At 38.2% G+C, this 24,386-nt stretch overlaps 1 protein-coding gene across 2 annotated transcripts; it reads left to right on the top strand.

Moving 5' to 3' along the window:
• Positions 1–282: 282 nt before the first annotated feature.
• LOC124875541 (gastrula zinc finger protein XlCGF26.1-like) lies at positions 283–12,663 on the top strand. 2 transcript variants are annotated; one of them, XM_047377758.1, is made up of 3 exons: positions 283–710; positions 4,466–4,637; positions 7,238–12,663. In XM_047377758.1, exons 2-3 carry the CDS (start codon positions 4,523–4,525, stop codon positions 8,893–8,895), a joined length of 1,773 nt encoding a protein of 590 aa, XP_047233714.1. In that variant the 5' UTR covers positions 283–710; positions 4,466–4,522; the 3' UTR covers positions 8,896–12,663. The 2 variants fall into 2 exon arrangements, with proteins under 2 accessions (XP_047233714.1, XP_047233713.1); XM_047377757.1 differs by having other exon boundaries at positions 283–721.
• The last annotated feature ends 11,723 nt before the right edge of the window (positions 12,664–24,386 follow it).

The following is a 24,386-nucleotide window of genomic DNA, read 5'->3' as shown; positions in this document are numbered from 1 at the left end:
ACTACAGTTAATGGTAATCATAAATAAGTGTATAAATAAGACAGAACCAACCATATGAAACAGAATGTGCTTAAAATGCAAATGAACGTAACTTATTTTACTTCTGGAAACATTCTACACCTCTTCATGCAAACACCTTATAGTTTCAGACTTAACCGCACACAGACTTAAAGCAGTTCGCGCAGAGTTGTGTGGCGCAGCGTTATTCGTTCATTTTGGCATTAATGCCACTCACAACATGGCGACGTTGACCCAGACGCTCATTAGGGGTCTGTTCTTCTTTGTCTGAGCAAAGAGGAAGTAACCTGGGAGGTATCAATGTTAGCTTGACAGGGCTATGCCCTGACGAGAAACCATTTTTGTGTGAAAAAATGTGTGCTGTATTTTTAATGAATAATGTGTCAGACTTTCTACCGTAAAGTCTTCGTCAGGATGTTGCTTCTACTTGTTTGTTTTGTATTTCTAGCCGAAGGTCGCTGTGCAGACTCTAACTAGTCTGTATTAGCTCGGTGAATAGCCTCTGTGGAGCTAAAGCGGCTAACAGCAGAGACTTAACCAGTGTTTTCGACGCTGAAGCTTTTAAAAGTTTGTGTTGTAGTGCTAGAACCCGAGTCAACACTCCGTGTTTGTGCGACTGGCCGGGGGAAGACCACCCCGTCTGTGGACACCTTTTCTTCGCCTTGTCGTTCATCTGAGGACCGAGACACAGGGTACAGTTACAGTAGGTATTTTGGAAACATTCCAGACGAGTTGCACGTTAAAATAAATCACCTTATTTGAAACTGAGTATTAAAATAACGTTTTTAAATGATACCAAAATCATGTGTGAAGTGTTTCAAAGGTAAATATTTTGGGGTCATTTATCTCCCTCGAGTTGCTTATATATGAAATGTTATGACCCCAAATCATAATGATAAGGATCATTTTAAATGTTTATTAAATATTGCTATGAACTATCACAAAAGCGTTTTTCATAGCAGTATGAAATGGTCAAACCGTTTTTATTTAATGTTTTATAATAAAATGGCGTGCCAAATTATTTAGACTCTTATCAATAGCCATTTTTAAAAATCTTTTATTGCCATTAGAGCAATCACACCTTTCCTATTATGCCTAACAAGCTTTTTGCATGTTTCTGCTGGTATTTTGACCGTGTCCTTGGTGATGACCTCCCAGTCTTTGAGGTTGGAGACCTCTATGCCATCACCCTGCTGTTGTGCTCAGATGAGGCTCAGTGCTCTGGCAGAGCCACTTGTCCGAGCTACCGCACCCTGTTGGCGGTCAGACACGTCAAAGCCCCTCTGGTCCTTGGACCCTGGAAACAATCACACACTCTAAAGACTCTTAAAATAAATGAATCTCAAACAGTTTCTAACTTTTAGTTCCTTTAATCTAAATTACGCAAAGGAATGATTACAGAGATCAGCGCTGAGGCTCCCGTCTCGGACCGTCGCCGTCTGTTAGAGCATGCTTTCTAATCAACCCAGTTATACCAGCTGCTCCACCATCAAACCCAGTGCCCCAGCTTCAGGTCATTTATGACAAACCTTGGGCCATTTATCCTTGTACTCTATGTTTATGAGCATTCTTATCCTATTTTAACAAAAGGGAAACAATAAAACTTATATTTGATTTCACTATAGTATAAAAGGGAAAAACAGCTATGAGCATACAGGTCCTTCTCAAAATATTAGCATATTGTGATAAAGTTCATTATTTTCCATAATGTCATGATGAAAATTTAACATTCATATATTTTAGATTTATTGCACACTAACTGAAATATTTCAGGTCTTTTATTGTCTTAATACGGATGATTTTGGCATACAGCTCATGAAAACCCAAAATTCCTATCTCACAAAATTAGCATATCATTAAAAGGGTCTCTAAATGAGCTATGAACCTAATCATCTGAATCAACGAGTTAACTCTAAACACCTGCAAAAGATTCCTGAGGCCTTTAAAACTCCCAGCCTGGTTCATCACTCAAAACCCCAATCATGGGTAAGACTGCCGACCTGACTGCTGTCCAGAAGGCCACTATTGACACCCTCAAGCAAGAGGGTAAGACACAGAAAGACATTTCTGAACGAATAGGCTGTTCCCAGAGTGCTGTATCAAGGCACCTCAGTGGGAAGTCTGTGGGAAGGAAAAAGTGTGGCAGAAAACGCTGCACAACGAGAAGAGGTGACCAGACCCTGAGGAAGATTGTGGAGAAGGGCCGATTCCAGACCTTGGGGGACCTGCGGAAGCAGTGGACTGAGTCTGGAGTAGAAACATCCAGAGCCACCGTGCACAGGCGTGTGCAGGAAATGGGCTACAGGTGCCGCATTCCCCAGACTTGGGCTACAGAGAAGCAGCACTGGACTGTTGCTCAGTGGTCCAATGTACTTTTTTCAGATGAAAGCAAATTCTGCATGTCATTCGGAAATCAAGGTGCCAGAGTCTGGAGGAAGACTGGGGAGAAGGAAATGCCAAAATGCCAGAAGTCCAGTGTCAAGTACCCACAGTCAGTGATGGTCTGGGGTGCCGTGTCAGCTGCTGGTGTTGGTCCACTGTGTTTTATCAAGGGCAGGGTCAATGCAGCTAGCTATCAGGAGATTTTGGAGCACTTCATGCTTCCATCTGCTGAAAAGCTTTATGGAGATGAAGATTTCATTTTTCAGCACAACCTGGCACCTGCTCACAGTGCCAAAACCACTGGTAAATGGTTCACTGACCATGGTATCACTGTGCTCAATTGGCCTGCCAACTCTCCTGACCTGAACCCCATAGAGAATCTGTGGGATATTGTGAAGAGAACGTTGAGAGACTCAAGACCCAACACTCTGGATGAGCTAAAGGCCGCTATCGAAGCATCCTGGGCCTCCATAAGACCTCAGCAGTGCCACAGGCTGATTGCCTCCATGCCACGCCGCATTGAAGCAGTCATTTCTGCAAAAGGATTCCCGACCAAGTATTGAGTGCATAACTGTACATGATTATTTGAAGGTTGACGTTTTTTGTATTAAAAACACTTTTCTTTTATTGGTCGGATGAAATATGCTAATTTTGTGAGATAGGAATTTTGGGTTTTCATGAGCTGTATGCCACAATCATCCGTATAAAGACAATAAAAGACCTGAAATATTTCAGTTAGTGTGCAATGAATCTAAAATATATGAATGTTAAATTTTCATCATGACATTATGGAAAATAATGAACTTTATCACAATATGCTAATATTTTGAGAAGGACCTGTATTAATAAAGGTTATTCCTAACACACTCGAAGATGTTAATATTACTTCCAGTCTAAAGAGACATGTTGGTAAAATAAAATATTACTTTGATCCTAAATCTGCCAGGTTGATGAGTAGTTTTGGAATTAACTATAGACTTTAATATTCTATATCTTCTATATACTGCCGTTGCAACAAACTTTTAATAAATTTAATAAAATACATCCTGAATTCAGTGGTGCAGTTGGTAGCATTGTTCCCTTGCAGCAAGAAGGTCCTGGGTTCGACTCCCGGCCGGGGGTCTTTCTGCATGGAGTTTGCATGTTCTCCCCATGCAGGCGTGGGTTCTCACTGGGTACTCCGGCTTCCTCCCACAGTCCAAAGACATCCCTGTTAGGTTAATTGGTCTTTCTAAATTGCCCTTAGGTGTGTGAATGAGTGTGTGCATGGTTGTTTGCGTGTTGCTGGACTGGTGACCTGTCCACGGTGTACTCCGGCTCCACCCATAGACTGCTGGAGATAGGCACCAGCTTCCCCGCGACCCACTATGGAAGAAGCAGCATAGAAGATGACTGACTGACAACCTGAATTCTAGAAACGTTGGGACATTCTTTATATTTGAACAAAAGGAAACCTAAAAGACTTAAATCACACTATTTTATTCCCAACAGAACATAAATAGCATAAATGTTTGAACTGAAAAATTATACACTTTTATGCATATTGACCTCATTTCAAAGATGGTGTAGCATCTGCTCTTTTTTTCAAGGTTATGAGTTTCTGGGGTTTTGGTGTTGGAATTCGGTCTTATAAAGGTGTCCAGGTGCTGAAGAGCTTGTGGTTGTCTTTGACGTATTTTTGGTTTAATAATGCACCAAATGTTCTCCATAGGTAAGATCTGGACTCCAGGCATGCCATGCTGTTGTAATTATGCAATATTTGGTTTTGCATTGTCCTGCTGAAATACACAAAGCCTTCCATAAAATAGACATTGTCTGGAGGGGAGCATATGTTGCTTTAAAACCTTTATATACTGGAACAGAAACAAATTTCAAATGAGCTCATTCAGTGATGGTGTGCAACTTCTCAGTTTCAACATTTATGATGAACACTCTGTTATGAATAAAATATCACATTTAATTTGAAAGTCTTTTAGTTTTCAGTTTGTTCAAATTTAAAGACTGTCCAAACCTTTCTGAAATTCGGTTTGTAAATCTACTCTAATTTATTATATTTCTCGACTAGAACATGTGAAGGTTGCAAACGAGGATTGTGAAAAGGAGAATTCCAAGTAGAGAGAGGATGTCTGAAATGATGAAGGTTGAAGCAGAAGACCCTGGAGGCCTCAGTTTGGAGACCCCCATACCTGCAGCATCAACATCAGAACTGGAACAGAAACAAGACAGCAAAGATCTCAGTAAGTGACACATCTGTTTGTCTTGATTGGAGTAAATTCAGTAAATTACCTCTGGCTGGAAGTTATTGAAGGTCTGCTGGATGGTGCAAAGAATCAGAGTGATAAAATATATCTGTGAATATCTGAGCAGGGGCTGAGGACCAGGGACAGGTCAGCAGTCTTACATGGTCTCTCAAGGGTTAATTCCACGCAGAACATAACAGATGCCCACACAGCAAAAGCCTGGCTATTACAGTCCAATAACCCACCAGAGGTGGTATATTGTCACTTTAATCATGTTTTTAAAAAACTATTAGAAGCAGTATTTAAGTTTCAGTGTTTGCTTACAGGTGAATAAAAAAAGTAAATGAACGATTGTAAGTTAGAAGCTTTATAAATATCCATAAATTAAACCAAAGCACAGCACTGAACAAGGCAAGGTGCGTTGATTTACAAAGTGCTGTTCATATACCAGACAGTCCAAAGCCAAACCGCAAAGACAGAAAAAACTTTAAGTTTTGCTTAAAAAGAGAACGTAATTTCTTAAAGACTTAAAGCATTACATAAAAGAAGCACATTAAAATACAGGTTTAAATTACAAAATTTAAATTGAAATGGAAGTTCAAATTGAATTTTAATTTAAATCTAAATCCAATTTTTAGTTTCATGCTTTATGATTGAAAAAGCAGTTTATTGGTGAGATTCTTTGAAAGCTGCTTTGGATGAGCTTCCTGATTGATTTTTACAAAGACCAGTACCACTCGTGCTGCAGTAAGTAGAAGCATAACCCTCTCCCATAATTTGGGCTGTCCTGTTGAGTTTGCCCAAACCCTTTTTTTGTTTTTTTTAAACCGTTTCCTGCAGAGTAGCACTCAGAATTGTTGTCTGAGTGCCAAGAAGAAGCCCAACAGATTTACTTTCACAAGTGGAGCATTACGGCTAATGCGTTAATGCTCTGCTTGTGTTTATAGAAAAGAAACTTTGTTAAAAACTGCTTTGGGATTATTTCAATAACCAGACCCCTGAAACTAGTGCTAATGGACCAATAAATCTGACCCGCTAGTAATAAGTTAAGTATTTAAACTAGAGCTAGACCATATACAGGCGAACAAACATCCTGCCTAATGTTTGTTTACTTAGCATTAGCTGCTGGTCTCCTGTTAGCAGCTGAAGGAGGGTTGCTCTGCTTTTATTGAGAACAAACCATCTACAGGAAACCTTCCCTCTGCAGTTAAAAAGTCTAAAGTTTAGCTTCATGCTCTTTGGTTGTTGAAATATCCCCACTTTACTGTCGCTGCTTTCTGGCCACTATTAAAAAGTTTTTATCAGTGTTTTAACTGATTATGGTTTTAATGTGAATTTCATTTTTAAACATTAATACTAACTATATACTGAGCAACAGCATTGAACTGCAATGCATTGAATGTGCCCTGTTGACAAAATCTATAATGATTAATCAGAAATCAGTTCTGAAGGGTTTCGCTGCATTATTTGGATTTAGAACATCTAATGTTGTTTTAGATGTTCTAAAAATAAGGAAAGGTTTGGGAGGAAAATAAAGGAGGAATTCAAAGGAGGACCTGTCTGTGGGTCCATCATCTCACATCAGAACCACCCCAATAGAACTGGACGAGAGAAAGCGCCTACTTGGGTTGATTCAGTTCGTTGTATTTGTTGGCTGGGTCTCCGCTTCGGATCATCTGGAACCTAAATCTGGCACAAACAAAAAAGCTATTAAGAAAGTTACTTAGTGGTTCTGAAGATGTTCTGCAGAAATGGCACAAAAGTTGGTAGAACCTTTATTTGAATAAAAACAAAATGCATAAAAACGCACAAAAACATTTATTGCAGCCGAAATCCTGTAAACTAATCAGGCTTGGATTTGATTCAGCTGGCCTTCCTTCTTGCTAGTTCTGGGTCAGACTCTTCCATTGTCTGATTCAGTACCCACACAGGATCAGTTAACTGGGCTCTGTATAACTGGACAACATGCTGAGGCAGTAGTTCAGCCGTTAGGTTCGGCTATGTTGAAACCGAGGCACATCTAAGCATTGTAGGACGCAAGCCCTTGAGGACTGGACTTTGACTGTTCTTTCTCACAAGAACATAAAGGTTTACCATAAAGTCCTGGGGGCAGGGGTATACTTAGAGATACAACTACTGGTTGGGAGATCATTTAAAACTAGAAAGCAAACGAATGGAACTGATTACAGATAACGTTATACTTCCTCTTTTACATTGATAAACAGAAAATACAAATTTCCAAACAATGTTGAACAATTGCTGGTGTAGATTCTCAGTCATCCAGGTCAAGGATGTTGAAAAAAACTGAGTCTCAAACAACTCTTGCGATTCTTGAAGTTCTTCTAGAGAACCCAGTAGTGTAAAAACCTGGCTACCCCCTCCATGAACTCAGAAGTGAATAGGATCTCTGGGAGATGTTGAAACATCTTCAAGAATTACAAGAAGTCCAGTTGCTATTTATTCATTTTTTACAACAACATTTAACTATTGTCTCTTTGAATTTCAGAAAAGGAAAGATGACCTTTTCTGAGAAGTATTCACTTTTTAAATTGTTTGCAAAACACATTGATTAAACTTGTGTGTTTTACTGTTCTCAGTCCATCAGATGTTGGTCATTAAAGAAGAGGTTCCGCATGACTGGAGTTCAAGTTTGAATCCAGAAGACCTGCACAAAAAGGAAGAAGAGGAGGAACTCTGGATCAAACAGGAGGTAGAGCAGTTCACTGTGAAGGTTGAAGATGAAGAGAAACCTCAGTTATTAGAACTTCATCACCTCAAGCCTGAAGGTGACACAGAGACAGATGCTCAAACCAGCAGCTCAGCTGTACAGATAAAAGCAGACCCAGATGGAGGGGAATGTGTAGGACCAGAACCAGACAGAAACCCTGATCCAGTATGCCCTTCTCAAGAAAGTAAGATGACTGTTCACAGAAAAAGTAAAACATCAAAAGTACGTTCCAAACTTACAGCTCAGATTGAAATTAATGCAGAAGAGAAACCATTTGGTTGCAATATTTGTGGCAAAAGACTCAGACACAAGACTCATGTTAAATTACACATGATGATTCACAGCGGAAAGAGAGAACATAAATCTGATATTTGTACCAAAGCATTGAAAGAAAAGCGTTCTCCCCAGACGCACAAGAGAGTCCGAACTGGAGAGAAAGCATTTGGCTGTGAGGATTGTGGCAGAAAGTTTCATGCAAAGAAATTGTTTCAACAGCATCTGAAGGTCCATTCAGAAGAAAAACCTTTTTCTTGTGATGTCTGTGGTACAAAGTTTAAAAGAAAGGAAACACTTAAAAACCACACAAGGATTCACACGGCAGAGAAACCATTTGTTTGTAGTGTTTGTAGTAAAGGGTTCTCACAACAGATTCATCTAAAGTGTCACATGCGTGTTCACACAGGAGAGAAACCATTTATTTGTAGCTTTTGCAGCAAAGGATTTGCATTACAAGAGAATCTAAAGAGACACATCCGTGTTCATACAGGAGAGAAAATGTTTGTTTGTAGTTTTTGTAGTAAAGGATTTTCACTGCAACAAAATTTAAAGAGTCACATGCATGTTCACACAGGGGAGAAGCCATTTATCTGTAGTCTTTGCAGTAAAGGATTTTATCAACATGGAGTGCTGAAGAGACACATGCGTGTTCATACAGGAGAAAAACCATTTATTTGTGATGTTTGCAGTAAAGGATTTTCATTACAAGAGAATCTAAAGAGGCATATGCATGTTCACACTGCAGAGAAACTATTCATTTGTAGTGTTTGTAGTAAAGCATTTTCACAACAGGATACTTTAAAGAGGCACATGTGTGTTCATACAGGCGAGAAACCATTTATTTGTAGTGTTTGCAATAAAGGGTTTTCACAACATCATCATCTGAAAAAACACATGGATGTTCACACCGCACCGTTTAGCTGTAGCGACTGTGGTAAACATTTTGTGAAGGAAGACCAGCTTCAGCGACATGTAAGAGTCCACACGGAGGAGAGGCCATTTGGTTGTGATGTTTGTAAAACCAGATTTATTCAGAAGTGTCATCTTGACAACCATATGAGAGTCCATTCAGGGGAGAAACCATTTGTTTGTAGTGTTTGCAGTAAAGCATTTTCACAACAGGATCGTCTAAAGAGACACATGCGTGTTCACACATGTGAAAAACCGTTTGTGTGTAATGTTTGCAGTAAAGCATTTTCACAACAAGGGAATCTGAAGAGACACATGAGTGTTCATGTGGGCTGCACGTAGTAAAGAAAACCTTGACATGAAGTGGATTATCCTTCACTCCTTATGGCAAAAAGACACATCATGCTGAATTATTTCTCTGAACAAACACACTTACATATAAAATCTCTAAATCTCTTATAGAAATGTCAAAATAAAAGTTAAATATTTACAGGACTAAATGCTTTAGTATGATGAGAAAACCCCAGAGCAGAGCACCAATAAATGTGGTCTATTCAGAAACTCTACCATCGTAACGGGGTGGGCAGTATGGCACTAAAATTAGATCTTGATATTTCAAGGAAAAATAATCAAAACTTAAATGGACCACTCTGTTTGTAAACATTGTCTATTTTCCAGTCGGTATTTGCTGGCTGATTTTTGTATATTGTGAACAGACAATATACATTGCTGCCAAGCCAAGGGCAGACAGAGGATGGCGCTGTAGAAGAAGTGTGGCCTTTATAAACAACTAAACTGGTTCATGTTGTAAATCAGTGGTTGCTACTGTTTGCTGTTTTTATATAAACACATTCTGCAACTTAACTAAAGATGATATATAGGTTTGTGAAATGTGTCATGCTGGATCTGTAGCACTGGTACAGCATGCCCTCTATGAACATCATCTACACTGTTTATATTATTAGACCGAGTGATGCTGTTTGCCTAAATGCTAGGTCTGCTAACACACAGCTTTCCTGCCATTATTCTATAGATGTTATAGTTGTAAAAAAGACACTGATACAAATTAGTATCTACATGACTGACTTGACCTCTGCTTGTTATTAACTCCAGAAACCTGAAAGTTTACTTGATTTGAAGTGAGCCTACTCAGTACATTTAATGGCCTGCAACCATAAATGCCTGCGGTTTGCCTCAAAGGATTTCTTTGATGAAGGTATTCTGAAGGCCACTTTTCCTTTCATTCCTGCCTTGGCAGACAGCTTTTCAGAGTTAGACACACTGATAAACTCAGAGAAGGTATGCAATGAAGACACAAGCGAGTCAAAGTTATCTTTGGCTGGCCAGGGAGAGACAGATCATTATCTCAGAGGAGCTACCCTGTGTCACAGCCTTTTATTAAAGAAAGAAAAAACACTCATGTTACAGCATCGTGGGTGTGGCTACACACAGTTTCACTAATACAAGTCCTACTGAATAAAACTGGTCCTGTCCATATACTGATACAGCACACACATCCACATCTGGCATCCAAGTCCACAGAGATTGTCTGGGATGCGAACAGTATTCTTCCCAGAACTCCTCCACACACGCACACAAACACACAAAAGTTCTTGCTCAGTCTGCATAGCAACCACCCAAATGCAACTCTAAGACAAGATGACAATTGTGTTAATAGTTCATTAAAGTACTTAGAAAACAAATGTGAAAAGTATTCAAACCACTTCTATCAAAGGTCACCCAACTAAATAAATGAAAATGTTTTTTAATGGTAAATCATAAAGATAAAGAATCTTTTTAAACTAAGCAATGATAATTCATGTACAAATCTTCCAACACAGCTGCACAACTAGACATTTTCTAGTGGTTCTGGGTACTGTTATGGTTATATTTTGCTTATTTCCGGTGATTTGCTGCTACCTGTTGGTGGAAGAATACAGACTGATGTAACTGTGTCACCAACTCCTAATTACTCTATAAAGGTTCTTAAAATAATTGGTGAAAAAATGTATAATCGCTAATGGTCGCATTAGCAACATTTATTAATTCAAATAGTATTTGTATTTAACTTTGTACTGCAAAGACAGGCATTCTTAAGTTCATTACATCCTCAGTGGAACCTTTTCCACCAATCTGGTTCCAGTGCTTAATCGATGCTGATGCTTAAGCACCTGTTCTTTCTGGTTCCACTGAGATTAACCTTGTTTGGCGCCCTGAGAAACTGGAGCTATCCCAGCCCCAGTTTGCTGCTGGGCCAGAACAAAGAAACCCTTTTTGTTTAAGAGCCTGATAACTGCTGTTCACGGGGAACAGCAGTTATCAGAACTGTGAATTTAAAACTGAACGTTCGTTTTGTTTTTGATTGGTCAAAATTATAACAAAAAAACCACAAAGACACAGCGCTTTGATGAAAATAAAATGTCGGATTAGCATCAGATTAACAGATGTCTAACAGTTTATTTTGAAATCACCCTTCATGGAGTTTCAGCAGGTCAATTCCCTGCCCACAGCTGCACTCACAGCTGATTACATTTCCCTCTGAATCCATAAATGTTATTTTTGACTCAGTTCTTAAACACGGTTGGTCTTTCTGTTGGTCAGCAGGTGAGAGATCATCTGATCAGAACTGTGTTGCCTTCATAAGCAACGTTGGTTGTTTAAAACAGCATTAACTAATTAACATGAGGATGATTATAGCATCTATTTGCACTTATAGGTTAAACAATATTACTCGTAGTTAATTTGTCTCCATGCACCATGAACCTTCACTAAACAGAATAAAATAGAGGGAGGGTTAAACAATAAATGAATGAGACATTTATAATGACACAGCTCTGTCTGGGCTCTCCAGTGGAGGAAATCGTGAGACACTTTTCTTCTTTTGCCTCTTTTCCATTCGAGGTTCTAGCAACAAATGGCTCCACTCCACACGATCTCGCTCTACTCCAGACGAAAGCTATTGTTTTTCCATTGACTCACTGACAGCTGGAGTTATGGCTTGAAACCCCACCTCTAGCCGTAAGTCATACACTGTGCTGTTATTAAGCCTTACTGTCTTATGGTTCTCTGTCAGCCTACCAAACATGAGGTAAGTTCCAAGCACAAACATGTGAAGCAAAATAAACACTCACTATTGGACATCATGTCCTCCAACAGTGATGTGGAACCACCACCACCACCCGCATAGGTTTCATTTGGACCCACTCCAGACAGTATGGTTCTTAATATTTTGGTAGCTGCGCTTACGTTTTTGGAGCTTTTCCCGGCACTATGTTGTGCAGTAAAATACATGGCTTGTCATTCTCTCTGTGACCTAACACTTTCTCCTGCCACTGACATATGGTTGACCACGATCATGGCCAATCAGTGAACAGCAATCTGTTCACGTCACATGTAGTCCAGACTCAGCCCAGGTCGGTCCTGGTCAGGAGCAGGGACCAAAAGCGTAGGTACCGTACGGAAAAGCCAGTAATGGAAACGATTGCAAAACAGGCTGAGTGGAGCTGGCCAAAGTAGAGCCCATGGAAAACGGGCATATCAGGTAAAATTTCATACTCATGTTATGGTAATTGCTCTTATGTTGCCCAGAATCAGCTTTCAAAGTAAAACCTATTTTATGATACTGGAAACAAACCAGTATGTTGAAAGTAATAAATGGAAATAAAAATTAGAAAACAGTTGTGCAAGTGAGTTCGTTTTTATAAATGTGAAAAGTATCCAAATTTTCGATCAGTTCTGGTCGGTAAACATTCAAATCTTCAGCTTTGCTAATATGGTTTAAAACTTCTTCATGTTTCCTTAACTTACCCCCAAATGGATAAGCCTCTGAGGTTTTTATTTATGTTTTTCTCTCATTTTTATTTTCCCTGAGGTTACTAGTTATTGTGCTGCATAATAAATCATTAAAGTGCTACAAAGGATGTTTCTCTGTAAAAATGTTGGTTCTTTTTCTCTGTTTTTACTTTGGTCACACTTGTTTAAACATTATTCTTTGTTTTGTTTTACTTCTATTCAATTTGTTAAAAACCTATTTAATAATGTTTAAAAGCTGTGTTCAAACTGATTTTGATTCTATAATTGTAAATAAATTGGATTCATTTGTCTTGTAAAGTGCCTGAGATTCCATTTGTGAAGTGGTGCTATATAAACAGAAAAGATAAACAGTGAGACATAACTTTGTGTGTGTGTGTGTATATAATATATATACATAAAAAGCACATGTTGATCCACTCCACAGAGAAACCATATGTTTGAATGCTTGTAGCAAAGGCTTTTCACAGCAAAATCATCTAGAGTCACACAGGGTTTAACCTGTTTATTTGTAGTGTTTGTAATCAAGGATTTCCGTGACAAGCTTATCTGAAAAACCACACATGATCACATGCCACGATTTGGTCTTAGTTAACCTATTACAAAGGAAATATAGTTAAAGCGACATGTTAAGGTCCACACAGGAGATGTTGATTGGTTGTGATTGAAATTAAGCAATTAATTTGATTAACTGCACAGTTCTACAGCATCATATAAATTACCATGGTAAATTAAAACTATTTGTGCATTGAGAACTTGAAAGTACTTTTCTTTGATTAATCCTAGTTAAAAAATGAAAATACAAAAGAATGAAACACAAACTGCTTTGGATCATTCTTTAAAGCGTAGTTTATTATCGGTAATAAACTACCGCCCCCTCTGCCCCCAAATAAGAGGGGGGTGGAGGGGGCGGTATATTTATTAATAATGTAATTTTGTGTTATTTAGTAAGAGGGATGACATGTCACCCCGTTACATTTAACCTTTAACCCTGTGATGCGCGCAACAACTGGCCATTGCGCAGTGAGACAGCGAAGCAGACTGTGGAGCCCAGAATATGTTGCTTTTGGTCCAGATTCCAGGACAGTTGTTGGTCAATAAACCAGTAAGTGAGTGAATTTATAAGATATGGGTATGTGTACTTGTATCAACAAGGTGAGGACAGGTGAGGAGAAAAATTGTTATCTGACCATTCAGGTTTTATCACTCAGTTTGTTGTGTCATGAGCTTGCTGCTAGCTAAAGAATTTGCCTCATCCCTTTAGCGTTAACAACAGCTGTCACTCAGTATTACTATAATCAGAATCAGTTTTATTGCCAAGTTTGTACAGAAAAACAAGCCCTCCGTAGCGTCTACCTGAAGGTAACAGTCTAAGGTAAGCCCTGATGATTGTCTCTCCAGACCTGATTGTTCTTTGCAGTCTGGACCTCTCCTGTTTTGTGGATGAGCCAAACCACACTGAGATGGATTACGACAGGACAGACTGAATGATGGCAGTGGAGAAGATGACCAGCAGCTCCTGTGGAAGGTTGTACTTCTTGAGTTGCCTCAGGAAGTACAGTCTCTGCTGGGTCTTCTTCCAAACACTGAACTGTTGTAATTATGAATATGAAGATATTATTTAATATTAATATTTTATTAAATAATATTTCAGTCTGTTAAGGGTTGTCATGTGAATACCAGCCCAATAAGGCGATGGTAAAAGGACAAAATTGAAAGGGATGAGACAAGCTCTGACATTATTGAACAGCAAAACTCATGGAATGAATTCACACAATTTCTAAAAATACAAGAATTTATTAACAAAAATAAGTCAACTCAAGTCAAACATATTTAAATCAACAAACTCTTTACTATGCTAAAACAATCCAACTAAACTACCAAGTAGAATTATAGAATAACGAAGACTAATGGGCTATGTACAATATAAACAAGTTGATTAAAGATGATTGAAAATTATGACCGAAAGAGTGATGCAACATTACCATGCAATGTTTATGTTTGAGAACTGTAATGGAAATTCTTTTATTAAGTGTTCTAAAGTGTTCCAAAGTGTATGACCTTTAGGTTACCTTTCTCCTTCAGAACATCTGTGTTAGAGGAGGAAGCTGTAAAAGCCAGTATCAGAAGTTTAATGGTTAAAACCCATCCTTTAGGGTTGTGTCTCTGGAAGAGCAGATGGTCCGCTCATAAATGACTTTGTTTTCTCTGACCCGAGGAGGGTCTAGGGCCATAAAGCACAAACTCTTTTAAGTTGAGGTAACAACCACATACTCTTTAAATACTGTGTGTAAATGTTGATCGGGGCTCTGCTTCACTGACCAAGCTCAATGACAGGGTCTTCAAATTCTGAATGCCTTTGAATAAAACTTATAAAGACAAAGTCCGGATTTTCTCTTTTAATGAGTTAATTTCTCTCCCACTTTGATAAGAAAATTCCACTACAATTTTTAGCGTCACGAACAGGATCTAACGTGCCAGAGGAGACCGCAGGAGGGGGACACGGACGCCTGGCCAACCTGGAGGCGTTGTCCTCAGTCCACCTCCATTTTACGGAGGGGAGTCCTCATGTCCGCCTGCGGCTTCTGGCCGATTGGATCCGAACTATTTGTCTTCAAATATATCTGGGTGAGAAGTTGCTCTGTATGATATAATGTATATTATTTTTATTACACATTAACCATCATCTCCTAACAAATTAATTAGGTTCCGGAGTTGCGAGAGGGAGGACATCAGCTGAGGGCCAGGTCACCCTGTAAAGGAAAAACAGGGAGGTTCTTATTGGTAACAATAAGATAAAGCAAAACACAGGGTTTTGCGGGTGGTCTTTTGCAATTTTCTACACCTCATAAAGGAGAAAAGCCAGACGGCAGACGTGCTGTTGAACGGGTAAAAAAAAAATGGTTCCGGAACCTCAGAGGCATCAGGGGTGCGTCCTTCTCCAGACTCTGTGATTTATAAAATAATGAAAGGAAAACGTGGGGATGATTGTGTTAAATGTGCTTTAATTTGGGGAGATAAGTTTGGTTTTCCACAGCGTGGAAGTTTGAGTGTAAATAAGTTAAATAGTAAAAAAAAAATAGTTTAAATAGTTTAAAGTAAAACAGTTGATGGATGGAGATGGAAAAAATTAAAAACATGAGAAAAGATTAAAAAGCACAGAGTGCATCAATTAAGGGGTTAAAGAGTTAAAACTTTCCTGAAGGAAGTTTCTTTTGTCTTAAATATTGCGATCAGTCGGGGAAAAAGAAGGTAAAAGTGAAAAGGGACATTAGAGATGGGAAAAGAAAGTTGTTTTAGAAAGGAGTATAGTGCATGTTGTGGAAGGAAGTGACAGGCAGGTGGACAACTGACTGACTGACTGATAATATTTCTGTGTGCAAAATCTGAACATATACTAAACTTTTTCTTCTGTCTCACACACACACACACACATCCGTGTTTTACTGTCTTTATGAGGACTTTTCGGTTACTTCCATTGACTTGACTTCCATTCATTTTCCTTGATTTTTAGTGCCTAACCCTGACCCTCACACTAACCTTAACCAGTTAATACCTAACCCTAACAATAACTCAATTCATACCCTAGTCCTAAACCTAACCCCTGTCCCAAGAACGGAATTTGAAAAAGTGAGGACCAGAAAAATGTCCTCACTTTGTCAAAATGTCCTCACTTTGCGATAAAAATACGAAAAATGGTTCTCACTCAGCAACAAGTACAAGAACACACACACACACACACATATATGGGATTTGAGTGCAACATTTGCGTTTTTGAGTCTGGACTTTAGAAACCTGCCCTTCCCATGGCTACTCCGCCATCATGGCCTGAAAGAGAGAGAGCCTGCCTGCCTGCCTGCCTGCTGCTGCAAATCACAGTGTGGGTTTCCACCAGAACGAAACTCAGAAGAAGTCTGGCCCCAAACCCACTGAGATGGACAACGATCCATGCTGTTTGCCAGAACTGGTTCTGCAGGTTCTTTTTTCTCCCTTTGGGGAAGGAAAGGAAACCTAATCAGTTCTATGTTGCATAGGAATATTAAAACACTTGTTGTTTTCTAAGATATCACCAGCTAAAACTTTTAAAACGTTTGAGAGTAATTGGTTTTGTTAAACACATTTTCCTTGGTAAAACAAACCTTTAAAATGAGAATGGAAAAAATTGGGTTATTTTTGAAGGTAAGAAAGAATCTGATTGGACAGTGGTACAACACAAAGTTAAACTAATCTCATGTTCCCTAAAAGACTCTGCATAGAAAAGGCCTTCAGAACTGTGGAGTTATTTTTCACCACAGTACCAAATCTTTTAAGCATGCCTTTTCTTTATTTTAAAACAGATCTGTATTTTTGTTTTGTTCTTGTTTTTTTTAGCATAATGATGTCTGAAGCTTCTTATGAACTGGGTTAGGAGCAAATATGATCTGAGGTAAATTAGGGGCTATGAACTAGTGATTTTTAAATCTGATTATTGTCCAAGCAGAAATAATACACTAACAGGTCTGGGGATATTTAGTCAATCCTTTCTTGAATCTCTGCAGAAAGCTAACATCATTGTTCAATGCAGTAGTACTCAACCTGTGGTTCCTGGACTCCTGAAGCCCGTGAGCGATAGATTTTGGGTCCATAAAATTATAATACTTAATTAAAGGTAGACCGATTACCTATTAAAACAGATCTAACCCAATGATGAGTTCCAGTAATTTTGGTGGCTTTGAAATGCAATAGTACTCAACATTTCTACTCTGGGGGACACAGATTGGGGCTGAAGAGTTTTGTTTGGAGCCAAGGTTAGGGTTTTTTATAACGGAATAAAGACAAGTAAAAAAATCCTTTATTTTAAGAAAAGAAAAGAAATAAAGGTCCTCTCAACACTAAAGAGGATGGTCGTCTCCTTGTTTGATTTCTTAGAGTTTTAAAGATTAAAAGAATACCTAGGAGTACAAAGGTACACAAGGTAATTTCAGATTACTAAGAGATAAAATATTGGAACATTTATCAGCATTTACATTATTAAAGAGGGGTTCTAGTAATAATTTTCTCCCCAACTCTCAAAATTCAAATAGCCCAAATTAAAGAAAATCATGTCTGTTCTCCTTTTGAAACACTATGTGGGAACAAAGTCCAGTTTGGAGTCAAGCTTCTTAGTTTAATTTCTGGTTAAGTTTAACACTGCATAAAAATGTCAACGCCGACTTAAAATACTTCTTTGCTTTTAACCTGAGCAGAGAAATTCTTGAATACAGCTGCAATCAAATTGAGCCAAACAAAAAGAGAATTATAACAATAACTCAGGATTGTAGTTATTATTATAGATTTACAGTACAAAGAATTGGCAAAAGGTTTCAGCATCAGTAAATTTGGATTCATGTTAGAGAAAACTGTTGCTGTGCTTCTAAATAGTTTGAGATCTCTTTGGACTATGTACACTCATCTTAAAAAGGATCCTGAAGATTGTCATAACAAAAAATTGATCAATTATAGCATTAAAAGATATGGCTGAGAAAACATATTTTGAAAAGAGATTGTTAAAAAATGTCTTTGAATTCTTGAAGTTTCAAATTTGGCCATTTGTTTGTCTCTGATGTTTTGTCTTTGTGTTTGTTGGAATGAATGTATGTTTATATGTTGCATGAAACAATAATCCATGTTTAGAATAATGTTTCTAAATCCCAGATTGATTAAAACCTTGCGTTTTCAGGAGAGTTAAGAAGCAGCTTGTTTCTGAGGTAGGTGCATGTTAACAGTTTTGCAGTTTAAGGTTCACTAAGATGGGTTGGAATGAAGGAAATGTGCTTCCGCCCATAGACTACCAATCAGAAGTTAGTTCTGCCTGACTCCGCCCACCTACCAGGTTTGTTCATGCCTTTGTTGTCATGGTAACGCTCAGCACCTCCCTTCCTGAGTTTTAACACTGTTTATGAGACAATAGAATCAAAATGCTTGTAGTGATTGTTGCCTTAATAACATGTTTTTATATAATAATTAAGGATGTAGCATGACTTTTAGATGTATGTGTTTTACTATTTAAAGGTTCATGAAATAGTTTGAACTGGTTTAAAGAATTAGTTTTGCATGCAGAATTATTGGTGCTTTATCAGATTGAAAGTTTTCCCTGGTGCCATTAAGCTAACTGACAGTTTAAGATATGCCAAAAGTAAGGAATATATTTTTGATAAAGAATCAAAGTCATGACTTCATATTATGTGGGAATTATTTATTAGATTAACTTTGTAGAGTTTTTGCATTAAACTTACATTAGATGTCTATTAATCTAATACTCATCGTCATACAAGACAAATCAGGATGATATGTGACTTATTTCTAAGTGAGACATTGATGAACTGCACAACAACTGAAGTTTGCGTTTTGTTGTTAATGGAACTGAATGGCAGTTAGAAACATCTGGATTTTATTTATGTTGCTTTTGGTAATTTCATAGTGACAAATATTTTTGTCAGAATTCATTTCTGTGGTTTTATGTAATGTGATCCTGGTTACTAGACGTTTTTAAACTTTTTGCTGGATTGTCGCATGGGTTGGACCCTGCGCCAGACAAGGAGAATGTCAGACTGAAGTGACATGGAATTACAGAAGTTTTAGCACTCATGGAAAAAGGGTAGCTCATACCTCCAGTGAGGACTTAGTGACAATGCGAGAGAAACATTGTACTTTGTTTATATAACTGGTGCATAGCTCCCTGAGACCACATTCTGAAAACCTGTCTGAAAATATGGTGTTGATTCTTTTGTGAAATTTTACATCTCCACCGATTAGACCATTTTTGAAATTTTCTTTGGGTATTCTGAAACTATGGAAATAATGACCTGTAATCAGGCCTTTCATATGTCACATTTTTTTATATTCAGAATATTTAGCTGATGGTCACTGCTAGTATACTAGGTGGAATCAGAAGATTAATTATCTTTGTATGAAGTTCATGTAGTTAAGCACCTAGGCTTGAGAATGGGACTTTGAAATAAAAATTAGCCAAATGTTGTGAAGGCTCTGCTTATTGTTTTCATTTGCAATCGAGACTTATGAAGTGCTGTTTGACAGGTCTCCTAGTTTGGGCATGGGGATATTTCTAAGATCTCTGCCTTCCACATCTTTGTGTGAAGAGAGGATGTTGTTTTACTGTCAAAACCTGTCCACTGTGCTTTCTCAAGTTTGACAGACTGTGAAGGCCGCTTTACTGGAAACAGCCACTTCCAAACTCCACTCCTTGGTTCCAGAAGAACACACTTGGGGTCCAGATGCTGGAGGGGCCCATATCAGATTCTACACCATTGTCAAGGTAGCAGAGCATGTTACCTGGGTCTATGCTACACTGGAAGGTGTTCATGGGAACACCACCTGAGCAGCATCCTGGTTCTGAACCTCCTACCTAGAGGAGCTTCCTACGACCGCCCACCTGTACCAGCGTGGTAACAGGGCAGCTTGAAGTGCAGAAGCCACTCAGGAGAGGCAGCAGGATTTTTGAGTTTTGTTTATGATTTGTATTCTTTGAAAAAAACCAGTTTGCTTTCAGTACCAGAAGAAAGGACATTCCACTTCAAGGTCTCAATGCAGCTATATGGAAGATGGTCTGTTCTGATGCTAATGATTGGTATTGCAAGTATTTTTATTACTCTTGTGTTCATTTGGGGAAAGGTACAGCACAGACAATGTGTGGCTAATCTGAGTAATTACGCCAAATAATACTCATCAGCTGATTCGAAGAGAGATTCATCACTTTTCTGACTACCATGATCATGCTGTCTGGTGGCAACTGATGCATCAAACTGTGAGGAAGATAAGAAATGACAGTTGCTATGTTTGCTGTTTGATTCCACGTGCTATTAATGATCAACCATTTTTGGTACCTGTTCCTATTGAAACTGCTTCTATTCTAACTACTTTCTTTCCAGATAGGCAACATAACCAGCTGGTGGAGGTTATTTTTCCTTGGGTGAGGAATTATATTGTAAGGCAAAGCAGAAATGTTAGTAGATTTTCTAGTGAGCCTAATTTAATATGTGCTACTACAGGAATTCTTTATAGATTTTGGGGTAATAGGAATTAATAAGATATCCAGATATAGGTACAGATATTTGTATTGCACAGGAGGAAAACACACCTTATTTCCTTGGAAAGACAGAAGGTTGCAAAACTATTATATCTGTTTCATGTGCTTTAACCAACAGACATACATTTGAGTAATCTCCTATCAGAACTGCTGCTTATACCATTTCAGGATCTTTGGTCCCAGAGCCCTTGTGTTAACTCTTAATCTGACAGCCTTACCAAATGGAAGTAAATTGTATGACCAAGCAGGTAAATTAACCAGGGTTCTTGTTACTTTTCCTAGTAGAGATGGGTACTCATGTCCTAAGAACATGGTTTGGATGTGTGGTAATGGATCATATCTGTATCTGCCTGCTAATTGGTCTGGAGTACATTATCTAGCTCACTTACTACCTACAGTCACAACTTCTAATTCAATCAGCCCATTATTAGAGAAGAAGACAATGCTCAAATGGAAAAAGAGAGCTAGGATTCTATATTGGAAAGGGATTTTGGGTACAATTATTCTTAGTTATGGTGCTGCTAAGGATTAATGAGTTGTCAGTTGAGTTGGAAAATCTTGCTGCTTTCACAGAGGAAGGTTTCACTGTTCTGACCAAGGAGCAGCAAGCTCTTAGAACGATGAGTTTGCAAATTAGTATGGCTTTGGATTACCTGTTAGCTGAGAGGGGTGATGGTTTTGAAGAATTTTCCTTTTAGTTGTGATTATCTTGTAATCAGAAGAAAGGAGTTGTAATGGAAATTCTTGTATTAAGTGCTCTAAGGTGTTCCAAAGTGTATGACCTTTAGGTTACCTCTCTCCTTCAGAACATCTGTGTTAGAGGAGGAAGCTGTAAAAGCCAGTATCAGAAGTTTAATGGTTAAAACCCATCCTTTAGGGTTGTGTCTCTGGAAGAGCAGATGGTCCGCTCATAAATGACTTTGTTATCTCTGACACGAGGAGGGTCTAGGGCCATAAAGCACAAACTCTTTTAAGTTGAGGTAACACCCACATACTCTTTAAATACTGTGTGTAAATGTTGATCGGGGCTCTGCTTCACTGACCAAGCTGACAGGGTCTTCAAACGCTGAATGCCTTTGAATAAAACTTATAAAGACAAAGTCCGGATTTTCTCTTTTAATGAGTTAATTTCTCTCCCACTTTGATAAGAAAATTCCACTACAGAACCAAGGATTATCTTGAAGAATCTGGAATTGATGTTAAGTTAGTCTTGGAACTAACTTAGACAATAATTGGCATACCTTTAGACAACCATTCACAATGCAAGATCAGATAAAATATTATTTTAATAAAATAATATTTTAACGAATGATTTGCTGAATAAAACCAACCTTCTGGATGACCAATTCTCAATGATGTTTAATTAGCTCACTTTATTTATTAAAATAATATTTAAAGAAATATTATTTTGAGCAAGAACCAAATCTATGAGAAATGGGCTTAACTGTGTTACTTATCAAGCTTAGTAAAACAATATTTAGGGAAATATTATTTTACTAGATTGAAAACTAACAACCTTTTTGGGTAAATGGTCTTTAGCAGCAAGCACGTGTTCTTAGCTGTTAGCAGTTAAACCTAACAAAAGAAGCTTATAGCTTATCATCAGAATCAAACGCATACCTTTGAAATACCGTTAATAAAAGCGTTAAAATGCATAAACAAGGACGGCACGTTATGGCGAATCTTCTGTGTTTAAAATCACCCTTTAAATAAAGTTTGTCTTAACTTAAAAAAAAAAACACAAACACAGAACCCACAAATTGAGCACGTGGTGCTGAGCAGATAATCTGCTAGCACTAAAATGGCTGAGTTTTGCAGGTTTTTTTTAGATTCACACAGGGTCAAATTAAGTATTTTTTGGTAGAAATTATATCTTTGCATATTAAATATGGAGTAGGGCTGCAGCTGGTAGCACTGTTGCCTTGCAGCAAGAAGGTCCTGGATGCTTGTTTACTGTTAGGTTATTTGTTCTTGCTGCATTCTTCTAGTTTATTAGTTTCTTTTCCCTGTTCCTCCCCTTGTCCTTAGATTCCCTTCAGTTATTATTTACCCACAGGTTTGTTTCCCTTTAGATTATTTGTCCTCCCTGATTCCTTATGTTTGTATAGTTCTATGTATTTAGTCCCTCTTGGCAGTTGTAATAATAATTGGTCACTTCCTTTTACGTTCTTGTTGGTGCTTTAGATTGTTGGGTGTATTTGGTTTTCGCTTCCCTGCTCCTCCTTGTGAGTTAGTGTTGTTTATCTTTTGATCTAGTTTTCCCTTTGGTTTATTTTATTGTCTAGTTTCTCCTGTGTCTCCCAGTCCAGTCACCATAGTAACCATTCATTCCCTCAGTCTTCACAGCCAGTTCTCGCACCTGTTTCCAGTTCTTCTCTGATTACCTTAGCTTTCCTCTCATTGGTCCACTCTCCTCCTCTCCCTGCTTATATTCCTGGTTATTCTGATTATTCTCTGCTGGTTCATCTGTTCTGCACCCCTGCTTGAGTTCTGCTGGTGCTATGTTTTCCCTCAGAAGACTGTTGTATGTTTTGGCTCAACTCATGTAAGTTTTTGGGAAAATATTTTTGTAAAGCCTTTGAAACCTTTTTTGTTTGAAGAAGAGGCCTTCTCTCAACATGCTGCTGCCCAGTGTTTGTCTGCAATTTGGTCCTCTACAACCACAGACTCTGACAGAACCTGTGAGTAAAGGCCACAGCCATACTGGAGCCTGCTTCATCAGTCTGTCCATTTCATCCTGGATCTTAGCTACTGAGGATTTAAAGGGCAATTTGAATTAGTGCTGAGCAGAAACAAATAAAACCCCACAAATCTTTTTCAGAGTGAGATTTTATTATTACAGGAGCTTCTATAAAAAAATGTTCCACATAAAAAAAACTTGTAGGATAAGAAAAAACAAAACACGAACCAGTAAATGCAACAATATAAACAGGAAGGACGGCTCTGCAACCAGGATTTTAAGGCACTGGGAACGTTTGGACCTGACTAAAGGGGGGCTGACAAGTCATGGCAACAGTCTAAACCACAGCAGCTCTGAATAGAGATTTTCAGGAGATGATCAAACATCACCTACTAGATAAAGAAGCTCTCAGGGTTTCTACATGTTTTTCATTGCAAAACAGCTTCTGCAGCTTCTGTACTGCTACTCACCCATTACCCTATTAAGACAGTGTCTCGCCCATGGCCAAAATTAAATAGATAAAAAAATAATCTAAAAGGAGGAAATCAGGAAAATCTCAAAAAAAATAAACACAACTCAGACTAAAAAGAAAAATTAAACAATTAAATGTGGTATACTAAACAGAAAATCTCTCTCTTCAAAGACTTTGCTAATTAGTGACCTAATTTGTGACAATCAGATTGATTTATTTTGTCTCACAGAAACCTGGCTGCAGCAAGAGGATTATGTTACTATAAATGAGTCAACTCCTACTAATTATTTAAATTTTCACACTCCTCGAAATACTGGGCAAGGAGGAGTAGCAACCATCTTTCAGTCCGATTTATTGATTAGTCCCAGACCAATCAATAGCTGCAACTCTTTTGAATATTTAATCCTTAGTTTTCCTCATCCAATTTGCAAAGCACTAAAACCACTTCTGTTTGTTGTTTTGTACCGTCCACCAGGCCATTACTCTCAATTTTTTTTATCAGTTTTCGGACCTTTTATCTGATTTAGTGTTAAATACAGATAAGGTTATTATAGTGGGGGATTTTAGCATTCACGTTGACACTGAAAGTGATAGCCTAAATATAGCTTTTAATGCTATCTTAGACTCAATTGGCTTTGCTCAAAACATTAACAAACCTACCCACCTTTGTCTTCATTCTCTGGACCTTATGCTGACGTGGCATTGAGTGTAAAGACATAATATCTTCTCATAACCCTGTCCTGTCTGACCATTTTTTAATAACCTTTGAGTTTAATTTAACAGAGTACTACACACCTGAAAGAAAA

The sequence above is a fragment of the Girardinichthys multiradiatus genome, chromosome 10, assembly GCF_021462225.1.
Source record: "Girardinichthys multiradiatus isolate DD_20200921_A chromosome 10, DD_fGirMul_XY1, whole genome shotgun sequence".
Lineage (NCBI taxonomy): Eukaryota > Metazoa > Chordata > Actinopteri > Cyprinodontiformes > Goodeidae > Girardinichthys > Girardinichthys multiradiatus.
This window is presented reverse-complemented; position numbering and strand designations above follow the sequence as displayed.

Excerpts from the sequence above, each read along its gene's own strand:
- LOC124875541 (XM_047377758.1), top strand. The coding sequence starts at position 4,523 with ATGTCTGAAATGATGAAGGTTGAAGCAGAAGACCCTGGAGGCCTCAGT. Across the intron at positions 4,638-7,237 it reads ACAAGACAGCAAAGATCTCA|TCCATCAGATGTTGGTCATT; the intron begins GTAAGTGACACA and ends TACTGTTCTCAG.